This window comes from Zeus faber, assembly GCF_960531495.2.
Source record: "Zeus faber genome assembly, chromosome: 12".
Taxonomy (NCBI): Eukaryota; Metazoa; Chordata; class Actinopteri; order Zeiformes; family Zeidae; genus Zeus; species Zeus faber.
Window position 1 is genome coordinate 30044309 of NC_137196.1, and position 16283 is coordinate 30060591.

The 16283-nt window shown below is 47.8% G+C and overlaps 1 protein-coding gene across 1 annotated transcript in view; it reads left to right on the forward strand.

The window, feature by feature from the left end:
* Positions 1–16283, forward strand: part of LOC307238418 (partitioning defective 3 homolog) — a gene marked incomplete at its 3' end in the record, with an annotated part of 153843 nt that overhangs the window by 109227 nt on the left and 28333 nt on the right. The window contains 4 exon segments of the mRNA XM_080011387.1: positions 771–1001; positions 1717–1957; positions 6420–6542; positions 6687–6974. Coding sequence (XP_079867513.1) covers positions 771–1001; positions 1717–1957; positions 6420–6542; positions 6687–6974 — 883 coding nt within the window.

The following is a 16283-nucleotide window of genomic DNA, read 5'->3' on the forward strand; positions in this document are numbered from 1 at the left end:
TTCTAACCTCATCCACTAAATGTCTGTGCTCCACCCCCCTCTCCTCCCTTCCCTTTAACAGTAGCGGATGAGATTAACCTCACCCCCCGCCCCGACAACCTGCCAGGTAAGGACTGCGGCGTGGAACCGTCTGGTCGCCATGACGACCTCACAGTGTGTCCAAACCAAGCAGAGCCATCGTCCCCGGGGGGCTCAAGGGAATCCTTGGCGGCTGGCGGCCATGTTGAACAAACCGTCCGTCGCCATTGAATCCGGGAGGGGATGGAATCCATCCCATTCTCCCTTGTTTTAAAGATGGCTGGTGTGGCGGCGTTCACGACACCCTGTCTCATCTGGAAATATATGTTTTTGAACAATTATTGGGGAGAGTTTGATTTGTTTGGGTGGATTCGAACCGCACACGCACGCTAATAAGGAGAAACTGTCGGTTGAGGTTGAGGGAGTGCAGGTTGTGCTGAACACGCTCGGGAAACGACGCCCACTGACTCCGCGAACCGGTTGCCAAGTCGGCAACCACGCGCAGGCAAGTCTGTTGCCAAGACTGGACAAAATGGTTGCCAAATTTGAGTGACTTTTATAATTGAGTGACAAAGATCCTGTATGATTACACTCATATGCAATATTCTCCCAGTATGACAGTAAATGAACACTCCAGGAGAGGTTAGATTAGCGTTAGCTTTAGCTTTAGCGTTAGCTTTAGCTTTAGCTCTCCTCACGGGGTGTGTCTGGGTTCCTGTCTTTCCGTCTCATGTGTCCCCGTCCTCCCCCAGGTTCGTCCACCCGGGACGTGGGTCCGTCCCTGGGCCTGAAGAAGTCCAGCTCCCTGGAGAGCCTCCAGACGGCCGTTGCCGAGGCGACGCTGCACGGCGACCTCCCGTTCCACCGGCCCCGCCCGCGCGTCGTCCGGGGCCGCGGCTGCAACGACAGCTTCCGGGCGGCCATCGACAAGTCCTACGACCGGCAGGCGAACGGCGAGGAGGACGACGAGGGCATGGAGACATGTAAGGAGGCGCTGGGATCGCATCGGATAAGCCCCGCCCCTCTGTGATAAGCCCCGCCCCTCCGTGATAAGCCCCGCCCCTCCGGATGCACTCATATTAAAAATACAGAATTACGATTTGTTTTCTTTCTTTTTTTGTTTATAAATCCAACACTGAAGTCGTGTTGATGTGAAAAGTTCTTTGACATTAAAAACAAACAAATTTGCCTTAGAACATATTTTTATTATTATTCCTGAACAGGACTTTTAAATAAAAGTATATATATTATTAAAATGTGAATATTTCTATCTCTCCAACCCTTCCTCCACCCTTACCACCTTCCCTCATCCTCCATTCCCTCTATCCCTCCTTCATCCCTCCATCCTTACCACCATTCCTAATCCTCCATTCCCTTCCTCCACCCTTACCACCTTCCCTCATCCTCCATTCCCTCCATCCCTCCCTCCACCCTTACCACCTTCCCTCATCCTCCATTCCCTCCATCCCTTCCCTCATCCTCCATTCCCTCCATCCCTCCCTCCACCCTCACCACCTTCCCTCATCCTCCATTCCCTCCATCCCTCCCTCCACCCTTTAACACCCTCCCTCTTCCTCCATCCCTCCCTCCACCCTCACCACCTTCCCTCATCCTCCATTCCCTCCATCCCTCCCTCCACCCTCCCCACCTTCCCTCATCCTCCATTCCCTCCATCCCTCCCTCCACCCCGCCCTCCAGTGGAGGAGGACACGGAGGAGAGCTCTCGCTCGGGTCGGGACTCAGTCTCCACGGTGGCAGACCTCACCCCCCTCTCCGGGCCCGAGAAGCCGCTGGCGATGAACGGCACCGGCCGCCCCAAAGACGACAAGAAGAACGACAAGACGGAGAAGAAGGAGAAGAAGAAGCCGGAGGGAGGGAAGGAGAAGGAGAAGAGCAAGGCCAAGAAGGGGATGCTGAAGGGCCTGGGAGAGATGTTCAGGTAGGAGGAGAACATACTGTACGTGTGTGTGTGTTTGGGGTCTCACCAACTGGTCGTCGACGACGACCACAGGTGGGCGCTGTTGGCCGTCGCAGAAGACATCATTTTTTATTCAAATATGTATTTACGTTTATATCTTCACTCGGATATGTTCTCCTAATTCATTCAATCCGCAACATAGGAGGACTTCCACTTCCGTGCGCCCGTCTTCGTTTGGGATGAGCGGCCGATAATAATAAACACAAACACTCTGGGTCCTTCGGCAGTTAACGCCCCCGGGCCCCGTGTTGGGGGCCTCGGGGCTTCACAGGCTTCCTGTTCACCCTCCACCTGTGCTTGTTTTCATCGAGGCGCAAAGTTTCCCCTTTATTTGCTTTAGTCGCAGCTGAGTGAAGTGACCTCGACATGAAGCGTCTACAGCACAAAGTTATATAATGTAAGATCCTGCAGAGTTAAGGAGCTCTCCCCTACTCCTCTCCTCCTCTCCTCCTTTCCTCTCTCCTCCTCTCCCCTACTCCTCTCCTCTCCTCCTCCCCTCCTTTCCTCTCTCCTCCTCTCCCCTCCTCCTCTCCTCCTTTCCTCTCCTCTTTCCTCCTTTCCTCTCTCCTCTCCTCTCCTCCTCCTTTCCTCTCCTCTTTCCTCCTTTCCTCTCTCCTCCTCTCCCCTACTCCCCTCCTCCTCTCCTCCTTTCCTCTCCTCTTTCCTCCTTTCCTCTCCTCCTCTCTCCTCCTCTCATCCCCCTCCTTTCCTCTCCTCTCTCCTCCTCTCCCCTACTCCTCTCCTCTCCTCCTCTCCTCCTTTCCTCTCTCCTCCTCTCCCCTACTCCTCTCCTCTCCTCCTCCCCTCCTTTCCTCTCTCCTCCTCTCCCCTCCTCCTCTCCTCCTTTCCTCTCCTCTTTCCTCCTTTCCTCTCTCCTCTCCTCTCCTCCTCCTTTCCTCTCCTCTTTCCTCCTTTCCTCTCTCCTCCTCTCCCCTACTCCCCTCCTCCTCTCCTCCTTTCCTCTCCTCTTTCCTCCTTTCCTCTCTCCTCTCTCCTCCTCAGGGTTGTATGGTAAACCGGTACCAAACAATTAAAAACTACTATACCAGCATTTTGTAAAATTAGACACTTTATTTATAAACAACTTTCAAGGGCGGCAACATGATGTTTGGCCTCCGGGGGGCGCTAGGTGATCTGCCGTAGCCACGCCTATAAACGGCAACAGGGAAACCAGAGCGGCCGCTTCAAACTCTGGCTCCACCAGGTCTGGTTCTCCAGCTCAGTGAGACGAGGAAATAAATAGCGTGGCGTTGGCGGAGTGGGCGTGGCCCGATGTCCCGGACGAGAGAGAGCTGCTTTCTATTTATTTCTATAGAAAGGTATTATCTCGTTTCCTACTTGTGTGGAGCTGGGAAATAAATCCAGAACAGCCATCAGCGAAGAACTGGATTTGTTTTGTGTGGTGACGAGGGATGGCTCCACCGCAACCTTCTGCCGATACAGAAACCAATGCACTACCAATGTTTTTCCCTCTCAAACAACTAAACTGTTGATGATACATTTGTCTGGATGCACTTTGTTTAACTGAGCCCAACTGAGACCACGCGCAAACTGAAACAAGTATTCTACTCCCCTCAATGAAGAAATACACAACAGAACACAAGTCAGAGTCAGAGAACCTGTCCTCCCGTCCAGCCTCCGGTCTTCTGCCGCCTGAAACGATACGTCTCTGTGGACGGGAACAGGAGGTGTGAAATCTGCCACTTCGAACACGCCACGGCGCTGTTCTAAACACGCCACGCCACCGTTCTAAACACGCCACGGCGCTGTTCTAAACACGCCGCTGTTCTAAACAGGCCACGGACGGGTCTGGCCCCTGCTCCAGGGGGTGGTACCTTTCAAAAGTCCAGGAACTTTGGGGGCGGTGGACACTTCTGGTCGAGTACTCGCGGCATTTTATTTCAGCCACCGTTTCTAATCTGCAGCGGCGAACCAGCTGTATATAGTTTTTTTTTTTTGTTCAACACGGAGCAGGAGCAAGCTTGCGACAGATGGACCGATGACAACGTCCAGGCCTTATTGAGCATTAATGCCGTAGCTGTCAGCCCTCCCATTTTTCCCGGGATTCTCCCGTATTTTACCCTCTCCCGCTGTCCTCCCACTGAAATATTTTCCCGTAAATCTCTCTCTCCCTCTCGTTAACCTTTGGAAAAAAATTTATTGAAAGGGGGGGGTTGGCGATGGCTCGGCGAAAACAGATAATCCAAACAAAACAAAACCTGTGTTTTTGTCTGTTTTTTGATGTAGATGTGTTCATTCATTAAATGAAACAAAATGGCCCCGGGGCGTACGCCGCCCCCGTCCCCTGTGAGATGGAACATGTCCCTTGTTTTCAAATCCCTGTGTTGACAGCTGTGATTTATGCTGAGGATGAAATCCAGCAGATTCCCATACGTCGCAGACTCATTTGCATAATCTTCGTTGTGGAGACGCAGACCACGAAGGGCTGAAGGAACCTTCAGAAAAATGAGAGAGGCCCTCTCTAGAGCCGCTGTTTGGTTTGTCCGTTCTGGGCCACTGTAGAGAAAAAAAGGTGGTTCAACATGGCGGCCTCCGTGAAGCGTGCCTGCTCCCTATGGAGATAAAAACGTCTCATTCTAAGGCCCAACACAAAGATTATTTTTTGATTACACACTAATTAAAACACATTACAAATACTATATTCCATTTCTGCCAAGTCCGTTCCCTAAATTGTAAGCACTGCACCTTTAAGTGCCTGAGCTGCGTTTGACTCCCACCCTGCCACTGCGCTGCGCCGCCGGGACGACCACGCCCCCGGGACGACCACGCCCCCGGGACGACCACGCCCCCGGCACCGCCTCTTTTACCCACGGAATTAAAACACCTTCATTCGTCCTGTGTTTTTCCACTTTTTCGCGGGTTAAAAGGTTTAAAATGTCCTCCTGCGTTTCAAACATCCTCTACACAATTTTAAATGACTTCCAACAAAAACCTGATCACTGCTCTTGAAGTGATTCCAACAGTTTAACACCTGGTTTGATGTTCAGCACTTTCTTCTTCCTCGTTATTTAGTTTTTTAGTATTCTTGGGAGATATGTTAAGTTGATGTTTTTCAGACATCCTTGTTATCAGTGATTTACTGTGGTGTTCCTTTGGTCACGGAACAACTCTAACGTGTGTGTGTGTGTGTGTGTGTGTGTGTGTGTGTGTGTGTGTGTGTGTGTGTGTGTGTGTGTGTGTGTGTGTGTGTGTGTGTGTGTGTGTGTGTGTGTGTGTGTGTGTGTGTGTGCACGTGCCCCCTCTGGTCCTCTCAGGACTCCTATCAAAGCCTCATTAGCATCAAGCCTCAAACACAGCCCTCTGCCAGCCACCTCTCCTCCATCAGCCCCTCTCCACCTCTCCCTCCATCCCTCCCTCTCTTAACCAACACCCAGTCTGTTATCTTGGCACGTGCAAAGAGTGAAGCTGGCCAGAAACTGAAGGGGTGTGTGTGTGTGTGTGTCTGTGTCTGTGTCTGTCTGTGTGTCTGTGTGTGTGTGTGTGTGCGTGCGTGCACGTGTGTGTGTACTGCAGTAAAAGTACAAATACTCTTACACTCCACAGTAAAGGTACCACCGTGACATATCTACTCAGCGCTTGGTGTTAAATGTATTTTAAAGCAAAAGTCAACGTCGCATCCAGTCTGGTGTAATGGAGCCTCAAATACTTCATTAAGTACTAGTATCGGAAATATAATGGAGTAAAAAGTATAGATATGTGAAATGTAGTAGAAAAACAAGTAAGAGTGTAAGAGTGGATTTAGGGATGGGTGGGTTTAGGGATATGGGGATGGGTGGATGGGTGGGTGTGTGTGTGTGAATGGACTGATGATGGGTGGATGTAGGGATCCATAATGGATGGATATAGGGATGGAAAGATGGGTGAGTGGATGGATGGAAGTTGGATGAATGGATTGATGATGGGTGGGTGGTGGGGATGCATGATGGATGGATATAGGGATGGGATGGGTGGATGCATGGGGATAAATGATTGATGGATGGGTGTATAGGTGAATGGATTGATGAGGGGTGGATGTAGGGATGCATGATGGATATACAGTATATAGGGATAGATGGATGGGTGAGTGGATGTATGGAAGTTGGGTTTGGATGGTGGGTGGATGCATGGGTTTAGGGTTATTGGGGGGTGGATGGGTGGAGGAATGGGGGAATTTGGGTAGGTGGGTGGTACAAGGATGGGTGGATGAAGGGGAATTTGGGGAGGGGTGGACGTAGGGATGGACCAGTGTGTGGATGGGTGGATGTAGGGCTCGAGATTGGTACAAATGGTGGGTGGGTGTCGGGATGTATGATGGATGGATGTATGGATGGATTTTGGGATGTAGGGACGGATGGATGGATGGAGGCAGAGGCTAGCGAGGCTGTCGTGGTCGTCATGGTAACCATGCTGCGACGCCCCGCAGGTTTGGAAAGCACCGAAAGGACGAGCGCACCGGGGAGAAGATGGAGCACCGGGCCTCCGGCAGGAGGAGGGCGGAGGAGGCGACGGAGGAGGAGACGCTGAGGATGAAGAGAGAGCAGGAGAGGTGGGACCTTCATCCAACATGGAGGGGAAAAAATACTTTAAAAAAAATATATATATTAATAAAAAATATATATGAATGAAAAACTACTATTGGATAATTCTGAAATCATATCAATAATATAAATATTAATATGAATGAACTCAGGATCCAGGCCAAGACCCGGGAGCTGAGGGAGCGGCAGGCCCGGGAGAGGGACTACGCCGAGATCCTGGACTTTGCATCCGGGCGCCCGGTCCCGGGGGGCCCCGGCGAGGACGAGCCTCCGTACGCCCGCATCGCCCCCCTGGACGTGTCACCCAACGGCCCCCTGGAGGGCGCGGGGCACGGCGCCCCCTACCACCACCACCAGCAGCACCACCACGCGCACCAGCACTCCGACGGCTTCTACAGCCCCGTCAGCCGGGCCAACGGACGCCCGCCCTCCACAGACAGGTGAGGGCAATATGAATTATAGGAATATGATAATAATATAATGATAATTACCACGTTATTACGCTGTCTGCAGTGTTATTGGGAACTATGGGATGTGGATTGGAAGTGTGAATGGCAGGTTGTCTTGGCTGGACGTTGCATCCTAAGCTGTTGGTTGCCAAGACGGACAAAATGGTTGCCGAGTTTATTATATAATGGTGTGGTAATAATCCTTCCAACAATTATGATCCATATTACTATATTCTCACTTGTTTCACCATTTAAACATTAATTTAAGAGTTATTATATATTGATATGAGGTGTATATATGTATAATTTATTTTATTTCATTTTATTTATTTATTTATTTATTTATTTAAATATATGAAGTGGTTGACAAAATGGGCAACCAGACCACACAAGGTGGTTGACAGTGGCCCAAATCTGGTTGCCATGGCTACTGGGCAACCGTTCACGTCAGACCCTGACAACTATTCAATTTTTTTCATGTACTTGTTCTTAATGTCCAGCCCCTAACCTCTCTACAGACCAGGACTTGTGTTCATTGTGGTATTTCTAAGACGTATCATTACAATATGATTAGAATCATCATTAGACCAAAATAGACATCCATCCCTCCATCCATCCCTCCATCCATCCATCTCTCCATCCCTCCATCCATCCCTCCATCCATCCATCCCTCCATCCCTCCATCCATCCATGATGAGTGTGGTGGTTTGGGTGATGTCGAGTGATTTTGACAGAATGAAATGATCGTCCTGAGGATTCCACTCACGACTCAGAGCCCACTGCTCCTCCTGTCGCTCGTCGTACAGGAAGTCCTCCCCCGTCAAGAACCCACCCTCCAAAAAAAAAGAGTCGAACCTTCCATCGTGACGAACAGACGTCGCTTTGGGAGTGAAACTTGTTCTGATCAACAGAGCTGCTGTTCTGCTGCAACTGATCAACTCAATGACCTGGCGCTGCCCGCCAGTTTGGATCTTGCAACGCAACAACACATTGCCATTATATATTTCCTTTTTAATTGGTGTTTGACACATTTCCACCTCTCACGCGACACTCGCGGTTGAACATCACCGTTTTTTAAGCTCATTTGTTTCGCCTGTAACCGAACAGAGAAGCTGAGGTTCACAACCTCACCAGCACCTGCAACCTGTTTTTATTATTGCAACGTTACGCTCAGTCCCAGATCTCACCAATCTTATCTCGCAGACCCTCCTTTGCCAAACGCAAGAAGAATAGACCTGCTGAGACAACCAGGAAGTGAGTTTCCTGTTTCCTGTCCACCCCCCCGAGAACAGGAAGTGAATGACCCTCCTCCGTGGGACGCTGGTTTGTTATTGGGAGATTGGGATGGCAGGCGTGGAGCCGCGCCGCTGCTTAAGCTCTGTGCAGATTACACCCGAGCAATAACCCAGCAGCTGTTTTCTTTTATCCCTTACCAAAATACCCTTGTTATCCCACACTGCGGCGAAAATCCATCTGCTGCTTCAGAGAAGACTCAGCGTTTTGTCACGCGCTCACAGCGGCGCAATGTGATGCGTCATGTTGGAAGCACGTCCGATGCCGTGCCGCCGCGAGCAGGAGTGATGGCTTCCCCCGCAGTGGATGAGGTCCTGGACAGTAGCCCCCGAGCTGTCAAGGGAATAGAACCCCTAACCCTGCAAGATGGTGCCTCGCTCTCCTGGTCTACGTTCACAGCAGCGAGGCCGGACGTTGAGGGTTAGTTTCCTTCTCCGGCGCGTCCCTCGGTGTCTGAGTTCCTCGTGGCTTGAAGCGTCCATTGATCCCCCTTGGCCCTGCGCCGTTCTGCACTTGGCTGAATATCAAACCGTAAAAATGTGCAGCTGCATAAAGATCCAGAGGAATTAATTTTCAAATTGCCTTGTCACCTCCCGCTAGAAATTTCCATCTAACTCTTGAGCGTTAACAAAGAAAAAGGAGAGGAAAGAGCAGAGTGAAAAGGGATTGTCTGAAGGTGCCCCTGATGGTCCTCCGGGAGCTCCTGGAGGCCCTCAAGGAGCTCCTGGAGGCCCTCAAGGAGAGCTCGTAATGCCCTGCAGGCAGCTCCCGGACGCCATGTGATGTCCTGTGGGGAGCTCTGGAGGCCCTCTGAGGGCTCCTAATGCCCTTCGGGGAGTTCCTGGAGGCCCTGCGGGGGGAGCTCCTGGGCTCCCTCTGAGGTGCTGGAGGCCCTCGGGCAGCTGTCTGCCATTTCCTCAGCCTTGAGAAAGCACTACCGTGAGCGCCGTCAGAATAACTGTTTCTCCATTAATTGTTAATTCATTACTTGTTTCTTCAACATGGACTTTTCTTCCAACTCTGCACTGAAACAAGTTGGACTTCTGAACCCCCCGTGTGTCCCCCAAGGCCCCTAGAGATGAACGGGGGAGTTTTGGCACTTATTTCTGTTTGCTTGTGAAGGAAACATATTATTGCATGGATAGCCGCTCTTGTTTTGGGGGCCTGTGATTTGCTGCGTTGGCGGCGCTGTGAGGTAAGGAATGTGTTTTGGGCCCCCTGCCAGGTTGCGTAACCTCGCCGTGGGGGGTCGCGGTGGTCCGCCGGTTCCCATCTCAAACTGCCAACCGTAATATTGTCTGAAGCTCGCTCCCTCTATCCCCGCAGTGTTTTCCCACAATTACTCTGGAACACATGCCACGGTCAGGGTCCCGCATTACAAGCCCGACATCTCCCGGCGAGAGCTGTCACCATTATTACATTGTCACCTGATCGCGACTGCCTGAGCCGGCCACCGCCATTTCGTGAAAATTGCCAAGATTCCAAGATCATATGTTTCCAATTTGAGTTCTTAAACTACTGTCAGACATTTGGTGCGCTCGCATCTGTGGAGTCTCCCCCGGTGTCCAGAGCCTCTAGAGGGATGTTGTGCACCAGGAGGAGGCGTGGAGTCACATGACACTGTCAACCTGGCGTGAAGTGAACAAAACAACGTTTGATGGTGAAACGCAATTATCGGTTTGACAATTAACCGTGAGCCCTGAGATATCCGAGTTCCTGAGCACTGGCTGGGGAGCCGCAGTGCATGCAAGTCTGGGGGGGGCTCTGCTGTTACTCGACCTTACTGAAAGCTCTGCGTTGGGTTCCGTGCGCCCGAGGCCCGGGAGAACCGCCGGTCGTCAATATTCTGGCGAATGGATTGATTTGACGCTGATAGCAACGTGGACCAGCGACGCGACGAGGGAAGCGGGTCGTCCATTTTAATTAGCGGCTGATCGAAACACTTTGAAGTGAATAGATGATCAAAATGCCTTTTCGGTCTGTTTTTACCCAAACATAGTTGTTGGCATCTGGAAGTTATCTGGATTTGATTCAATTAGAAAATTATCTGGTGCATGTTTTTGGCGGAGGTCCTCTCCGAGGGCAGAACGCGCAAACTCCACCCAGAGAGGGTTAGGGTAAGGGTAAGGGTCGAGAGATAACCCGCCGGAGCAGGGTGCCACCGGCGCCCCAGGCGGGAATCAAACCCAGGACCTCGTTGGTGTGAGGCAGCAGTGCAAGCACCGTGCCACCGTGGTGTCATTTGAGTGCGGTGAAGCCCTCATCCTTTTTTTTATTTTATTTTTTGTTTCTCTCTCCACCTTCATTTACCCATCACCCCATCTTTGGCTCCCAAAGCACCTGGAGAGTGCCACACATTATATACATATATATATATAGTTCTAGTGATAAATGTTTTTGCTATCATTTTGGAGCCAGCACCACTAATTCAATTTATTACAGTTCACGTCTCGTCCAATCAGCAACAAATTGAGGCTTAATGCAGCTATTCCACCTCACAAATTAGGAAAGTGTTTCATGTGAAAACAGCTTATTTCCTGCCAAATTACGAAGTTAAAAGAAGACTCTGATGCACTAAAAGCGACAAGCAACACTTGATTCATTTAGCACATTTATTTTGGCATGGAACAGTGCGCTGCACAGAGGAGGAAATACAACTTTAAAGCATGTGCACAGTGTGTCCATAGATGCTCAAATAAACAGAAACATTAAGACAAAGCAAGAAGGAGCTAAAACTACACCCATCTTTTACCGGATGGAGAGCCCTGGGAGAGGTAATGTTTCCAAGGATTCTCAGTTGGTTGGTCTTCCTCGTTTGTTTTGCTCACGGTTCAGTGGACTCTCTCGTGGCCGGAAAGCGAAGATAAGGAGCGTATCAGTGGCTTTCCCTGGTCACCACACTGCGCTCCTCAGGTGGAGGACTGTGACGGTTGTTTTACAGTCACACGTCAATCATTGAGTCTTTTTGCTAAATGTCAAAGTTCAAATCTTTGGCACAATGTCGTGAAGAGGGGCGTGGCAGAGCCAGCAGTGTCCTGCTCAGGTGCTTTGTATGTAACTACAGTATCTTCTATTCTATCAACCAACCATTAAGGGACGGAGGGTGTTTTTCTGAGAAATGTTGAAAAAAAATTGTCGCTCACTATTTGGATGTTCTTGCCTTGTCACGGTGGTGGCGATGTGGCAAAGCAGCGCTTCTTCTCTAAAAGGACCTCTGAGTTTGCTCCGGAAACCAGAGATTGGAAGGGGCCCTTTACACTACAAGACCACGGTGTTGGAACCTAGAAACCCCTGCAGCGCAAGTTAACGTTGAGATAAGACTTTATTCATCCCCGGAAGGAAAACTAGGTTTTAGAAAAGCGGCAAAAGACGCTCCTAATCATTGTGAGAGACGTATTCGTTCACTTGTTGTTTCGTGGTTTAATCATTAATCAATGACCTCTGTGCCGGTGTGACCAGGCATTCATCGGCACGAAAGGGTGTAGCGGCTTAGAGCGCTTCTCCTCCTGCTGCTGATGCAGCCTCTGCCTCGCCCTCCTTTTTAAGGGCTTTTAATGGAGCCTCCATGCAGGCCTCTCCACTTTTGCCGTAGCCTCCATGCTTTTTCCGTTTCCATAAGCAGCCTCAGTACGTGCAACTGCAGGTTTTGCACAGGCCTCTGCTGCGGACACACTGACGTTGGACCTGCTGGACCTGTTGGAGCTGATGGACCTGATGGACTTGTTGGACATGATAGACTTGTTTAACTTGATGGACTTGTTGGACATAATAGACTTGATGGACTTGTTGGGCTTGATGGAGTCGTTGGACTTGATGGAATTGTTGAACATGATAGACTTGTTGGACTTGTTACACTAATCTCTGTCGCAATGTAGCTGAATGTTATTCTCCCTTGTAAGTCGCTTTGGATAAAAGCGTCTGCCAAATGACTAAATGTAAATGTAAATGTAAATGTTGTTGGACTTGATGGACTTGTTGGACTTGTTGGACTTGATGGACTTGTTGGACTTGTTGGACATAATAGACGTGTTGGACTTGTTGGACATAATAGACGTTTTGGACTTGATGGACTTGATGGACTTGTTGGACTTGTTGGACTTGTTGGACCTGACGGATTTGTTGGACCTGCGCAACCTGTTGCCGGAGCACCATAATGTTGTACTGCGTTCTGTTCCTTCCTCCAAGTCGCGCTGCTCGCTGGGGCCTGGGCCGTCCGACATCTTTGCTCTCAGCGGTGATTTGGGCTTTCCAGGCCACGTGATGGTCTTTAGGTGAAGTTCATCTTTTCACTCTTCTGCCCTCACCGCGCGCACGCAACCGCAGCTAAGCAGCGAGCTCAACACTCAAAGCAGCCGAGACAGAAGCTGGCTTGAGGTGTTTTAAGTGGTAGCTGTGAAACTGCGGAACAGCACAAAGGTATGCAGATTAACAACCCATCTCTATGCAAATGCAGATGAGTTATTAATAAGCTGTCGTAACTCTTACAATGTGTGCCTAAATAAATAAACGTACAGATTCTGCTTCCTCAAGAGCAATAATGGGGCAGATGAAAGGAGACGCCACAATGCTGCCTTCCCCAAATGAAGTGTTATAGCCTGAGGGACAAACTGTCAAACTGCCTTCTAGTCTCTGAGATGCCCCTACCGAAGGTAGAACAAAAAATGTTTTTCCTCATCTCTAAGGTCCCTCATATATAAAAGGTCTTCTTGTATAAAAAATATTTCACTGCAAAAGTGGTTAAATTGATGGATATTGTTATGTACCCCAAAACTAAAAAAGAACCAAAATGTAGCCTGGCTCTATGAGACTTGAGACATAGACTCATGTAGATTAATAATACAAGCTCAGAGAGCTTGTTAACTTGACATGCTCGCCGTCAGAAAGTTGCTTCACCTAAAAGAATAGAGTGGATGTGAATATCTGGATGCATGTAGGAAATATAGCCCCATGAACATCTACACAGAACGTTCTCATCAACTTTGTAGTAACTCTGCTGTGGATTGTCATTTGTCACTAAATGTATGAGGTGTCCCAAACCAAAGACAATGAAACATTGACATAATGAAGTCTGAGGTTCCAAACTCACTGTTATCGTTATCAGGGGTTCGGAGAACGTTAACAAGTTCAATGTTACTGCCAAGAAAAGTCACTTAAAGGAAAAGCGTCCGTCTATAATGTTAATATATACAGACACATTTTGTATATGGAAACAGATTGAATCAGGTTGAAATTAAAATGGAAGATGTTTTAGCAGGTTGATTGATTTGCTGTGAGGACGACCTTCACTATCAGGTGAGTGGAGCTTGGCTTCCTCAGCCAGTCAAGCTAAATAAATCACATCCTGTATAAGTGAGGTTTTCTCTGCAGCAGCACAACGTTGACTTGAGTTGGGTTTGCATGTATTTTATTAAGACTGCAGACCTCATATCAGTTCCTCATTTTCCAAGTTTCATTTACTTTTACTCAAGTGAATTTCCTCTGTAGTATCATTGCTTTTGCTTGAGTTGAATTTGTCAACATTCTTCTAACCCCTGATGATGATGATGATGATGAGTTTTGAACTCTAAACTTCATTATGTTTCGTTTGGGACACTTCATACATTCAGTGTTGTAACTCCCTGACAATGCCTGCTACATTTACACATGTGATATCGCTGGATTCAGTTCAACCACACCTTTGCAACAAGCCCTCATTTGTGATTGTACAACAATCCACAGCAGAGTTACTACAAAGTCGATGAGAACGTTCTGCGTAGATGTTCATGGGGCTATATTTCTTACATGCATCCAGTTATTCACATCCGCTGTATTCTATTAGGTTAAGCAACTCTCTGACGGCGAGCATGTCAAGTTAACAAGCTCTCTGAGCTTGTATTATTAATCCACATGAGTCTAAAGTCCCATAGGGTCAGGCTATATGTTGGTTCTTTTTAAGTTTTGCTGTGCATAACAATGAAATCCTACGATAAAGGAAGTGATCTCTGTTTATGTCCTTTGATTATCTCCACAACGGTTCATCCGATCTGCTTGGCACTTGCCAGGTGTATCGCTGGGGACCCAAGGACGTGCAGTGTCCCATTTGGTGCAATAAGGACACATGATACGTGTAATATTCATAAACCTTGAATGCACAGCCAGCCAGCGGGGGGCGGGGCTGCGACCGAGTCACAAAGCGTCTTTCCCCGGTGTACGACTTTAAACGACAGTTTCATCTTCTCTTGTGGAACCAAGGAACCTACATTGACATCATTGACATTTTGTTCAACTGTGTCATTAAAATGTCTTTCTCAATTTAATCAAATGAATAATGCTTTTTAAGCAATTTTATCATTTTTGCAGTTAAATATTTTTAGACAGGAATCCATGTCATTTTTGGGAGACCTAAGAGATAAGGAAAAACGTTGTTTTCTTCCACCTCGGGTAGGGGTTTCTCAAAAACCCGTGTATCCCGAGTCTTCCTGGACTCGGGATACACGTCCCCACTGGCGTCCACCGCACCCTGGGAAACCTAGAGGGTGTGGCTCTCCAAAAGCCAAATCCAAAGTATTTCACTGTGATCACGCCGATGTGACGCAGCGGCATGGAGGAAGTCCTGGAGCTGGAGCTGGTCTCATAATTATCTGATTGATTCTAACTAACTCTAACTGAAAATAAGTGTATAACGCATCTTAAATAAAACAAAATTGATTCATGTTTTGGGTTTTTTTGTATCAAAGACATCAAACCACATGGATGATTTTTTTGAATATTTCACTGCACAAGTTCCTTCACTCGCTCACACTCCACATATAATAAGAAACGATAATAATAAAAATTTAACAAAAATACTAAAGTTAAAAAAATACATTAAATAGTTTTAGAAATAATGACAATAAGTAGCAAATATAATGTAATTTACTGAATATGTAAATTATTATAATAATTTACAGGCCACAACTCGCTACACTGCTTTAGCTAATTCACCGTGGCAATCATTCACTTGTTGCGCATGTGGTGGACCCCGCCACCAACAATGAAAACAGGACATAGAGGAGCAAGTGCAGAAACGCCGATATTGAATAGCTGTTTTTTGTCTTTTTTTCTTTTTTTTTTTTTTTTTTTTTTGTGTATCCGCTAAATTATTATGCGCTAAATATTAAATATGGGATTTGTTTCCTCACAGTAATCTTATGGATTGCCACTTTAATGCTTTGAAAGTTTCATGGTTCAGAGGAAAACAGCGTAGAGTGGTGTCCTGTTGAAGGGAAGCGTCCTTTGTTGACACATTTCAAACACATGGAAATATACTTATTTGTGCTAATATTTCACCCACTGGGATAAATAGGAGTGATGTGGGATGTGTTTAAAAACACTTTTACAGTAATCTGAGATCATATTACGCCCCAAACATTGATATAATCAGGCTTTTAACCCAATCCACTCCCTAACTCTGTACAGACCAAAATATGCAAAATATTGAATTCAGCTTCCTGTGTGAGGCTGCCACTTTTTTCATTACAAAGTGGCAGAAATGAAATAAATGCATCATGAATTTTCTAATAATGCACTTAAAGAAATAAATATTCAGTCATCAACACATCATTAGCAGGTTTTTAGCTTTCTGCTGTTAGGATCGTATTAACCCTAAAACTATATTTAATATGTCAACTCCAAAGTTAATATGGAAACTTTGAGTTCAATTTTTTTATTATTTTTATAGTTATTATTTATTATTATTTTTTATTATTATATAGCATAATTTTCACACAATTCTAACATTTATTCAAATCAAAAGAGTGGTGGAGGATGGAGTCATAGCAGAACCACGTCACGGCTGGTGGGGTCAGCAGGGCCGGTGGCCGCTCGCTATTCTAATGTTCACAGAGAGTAGATTGGTGCTTGGCAACCCGGCAACCAATTGTAAAAGCTGGTGACGAGGCCGACGAGTCGACCCTTTGTTTCATTTGTGCTCTCAGCCTCCCCCCTCCCCCTCGTGTTGGGGTAACCCACATCTGCTCCGCGCTAAAG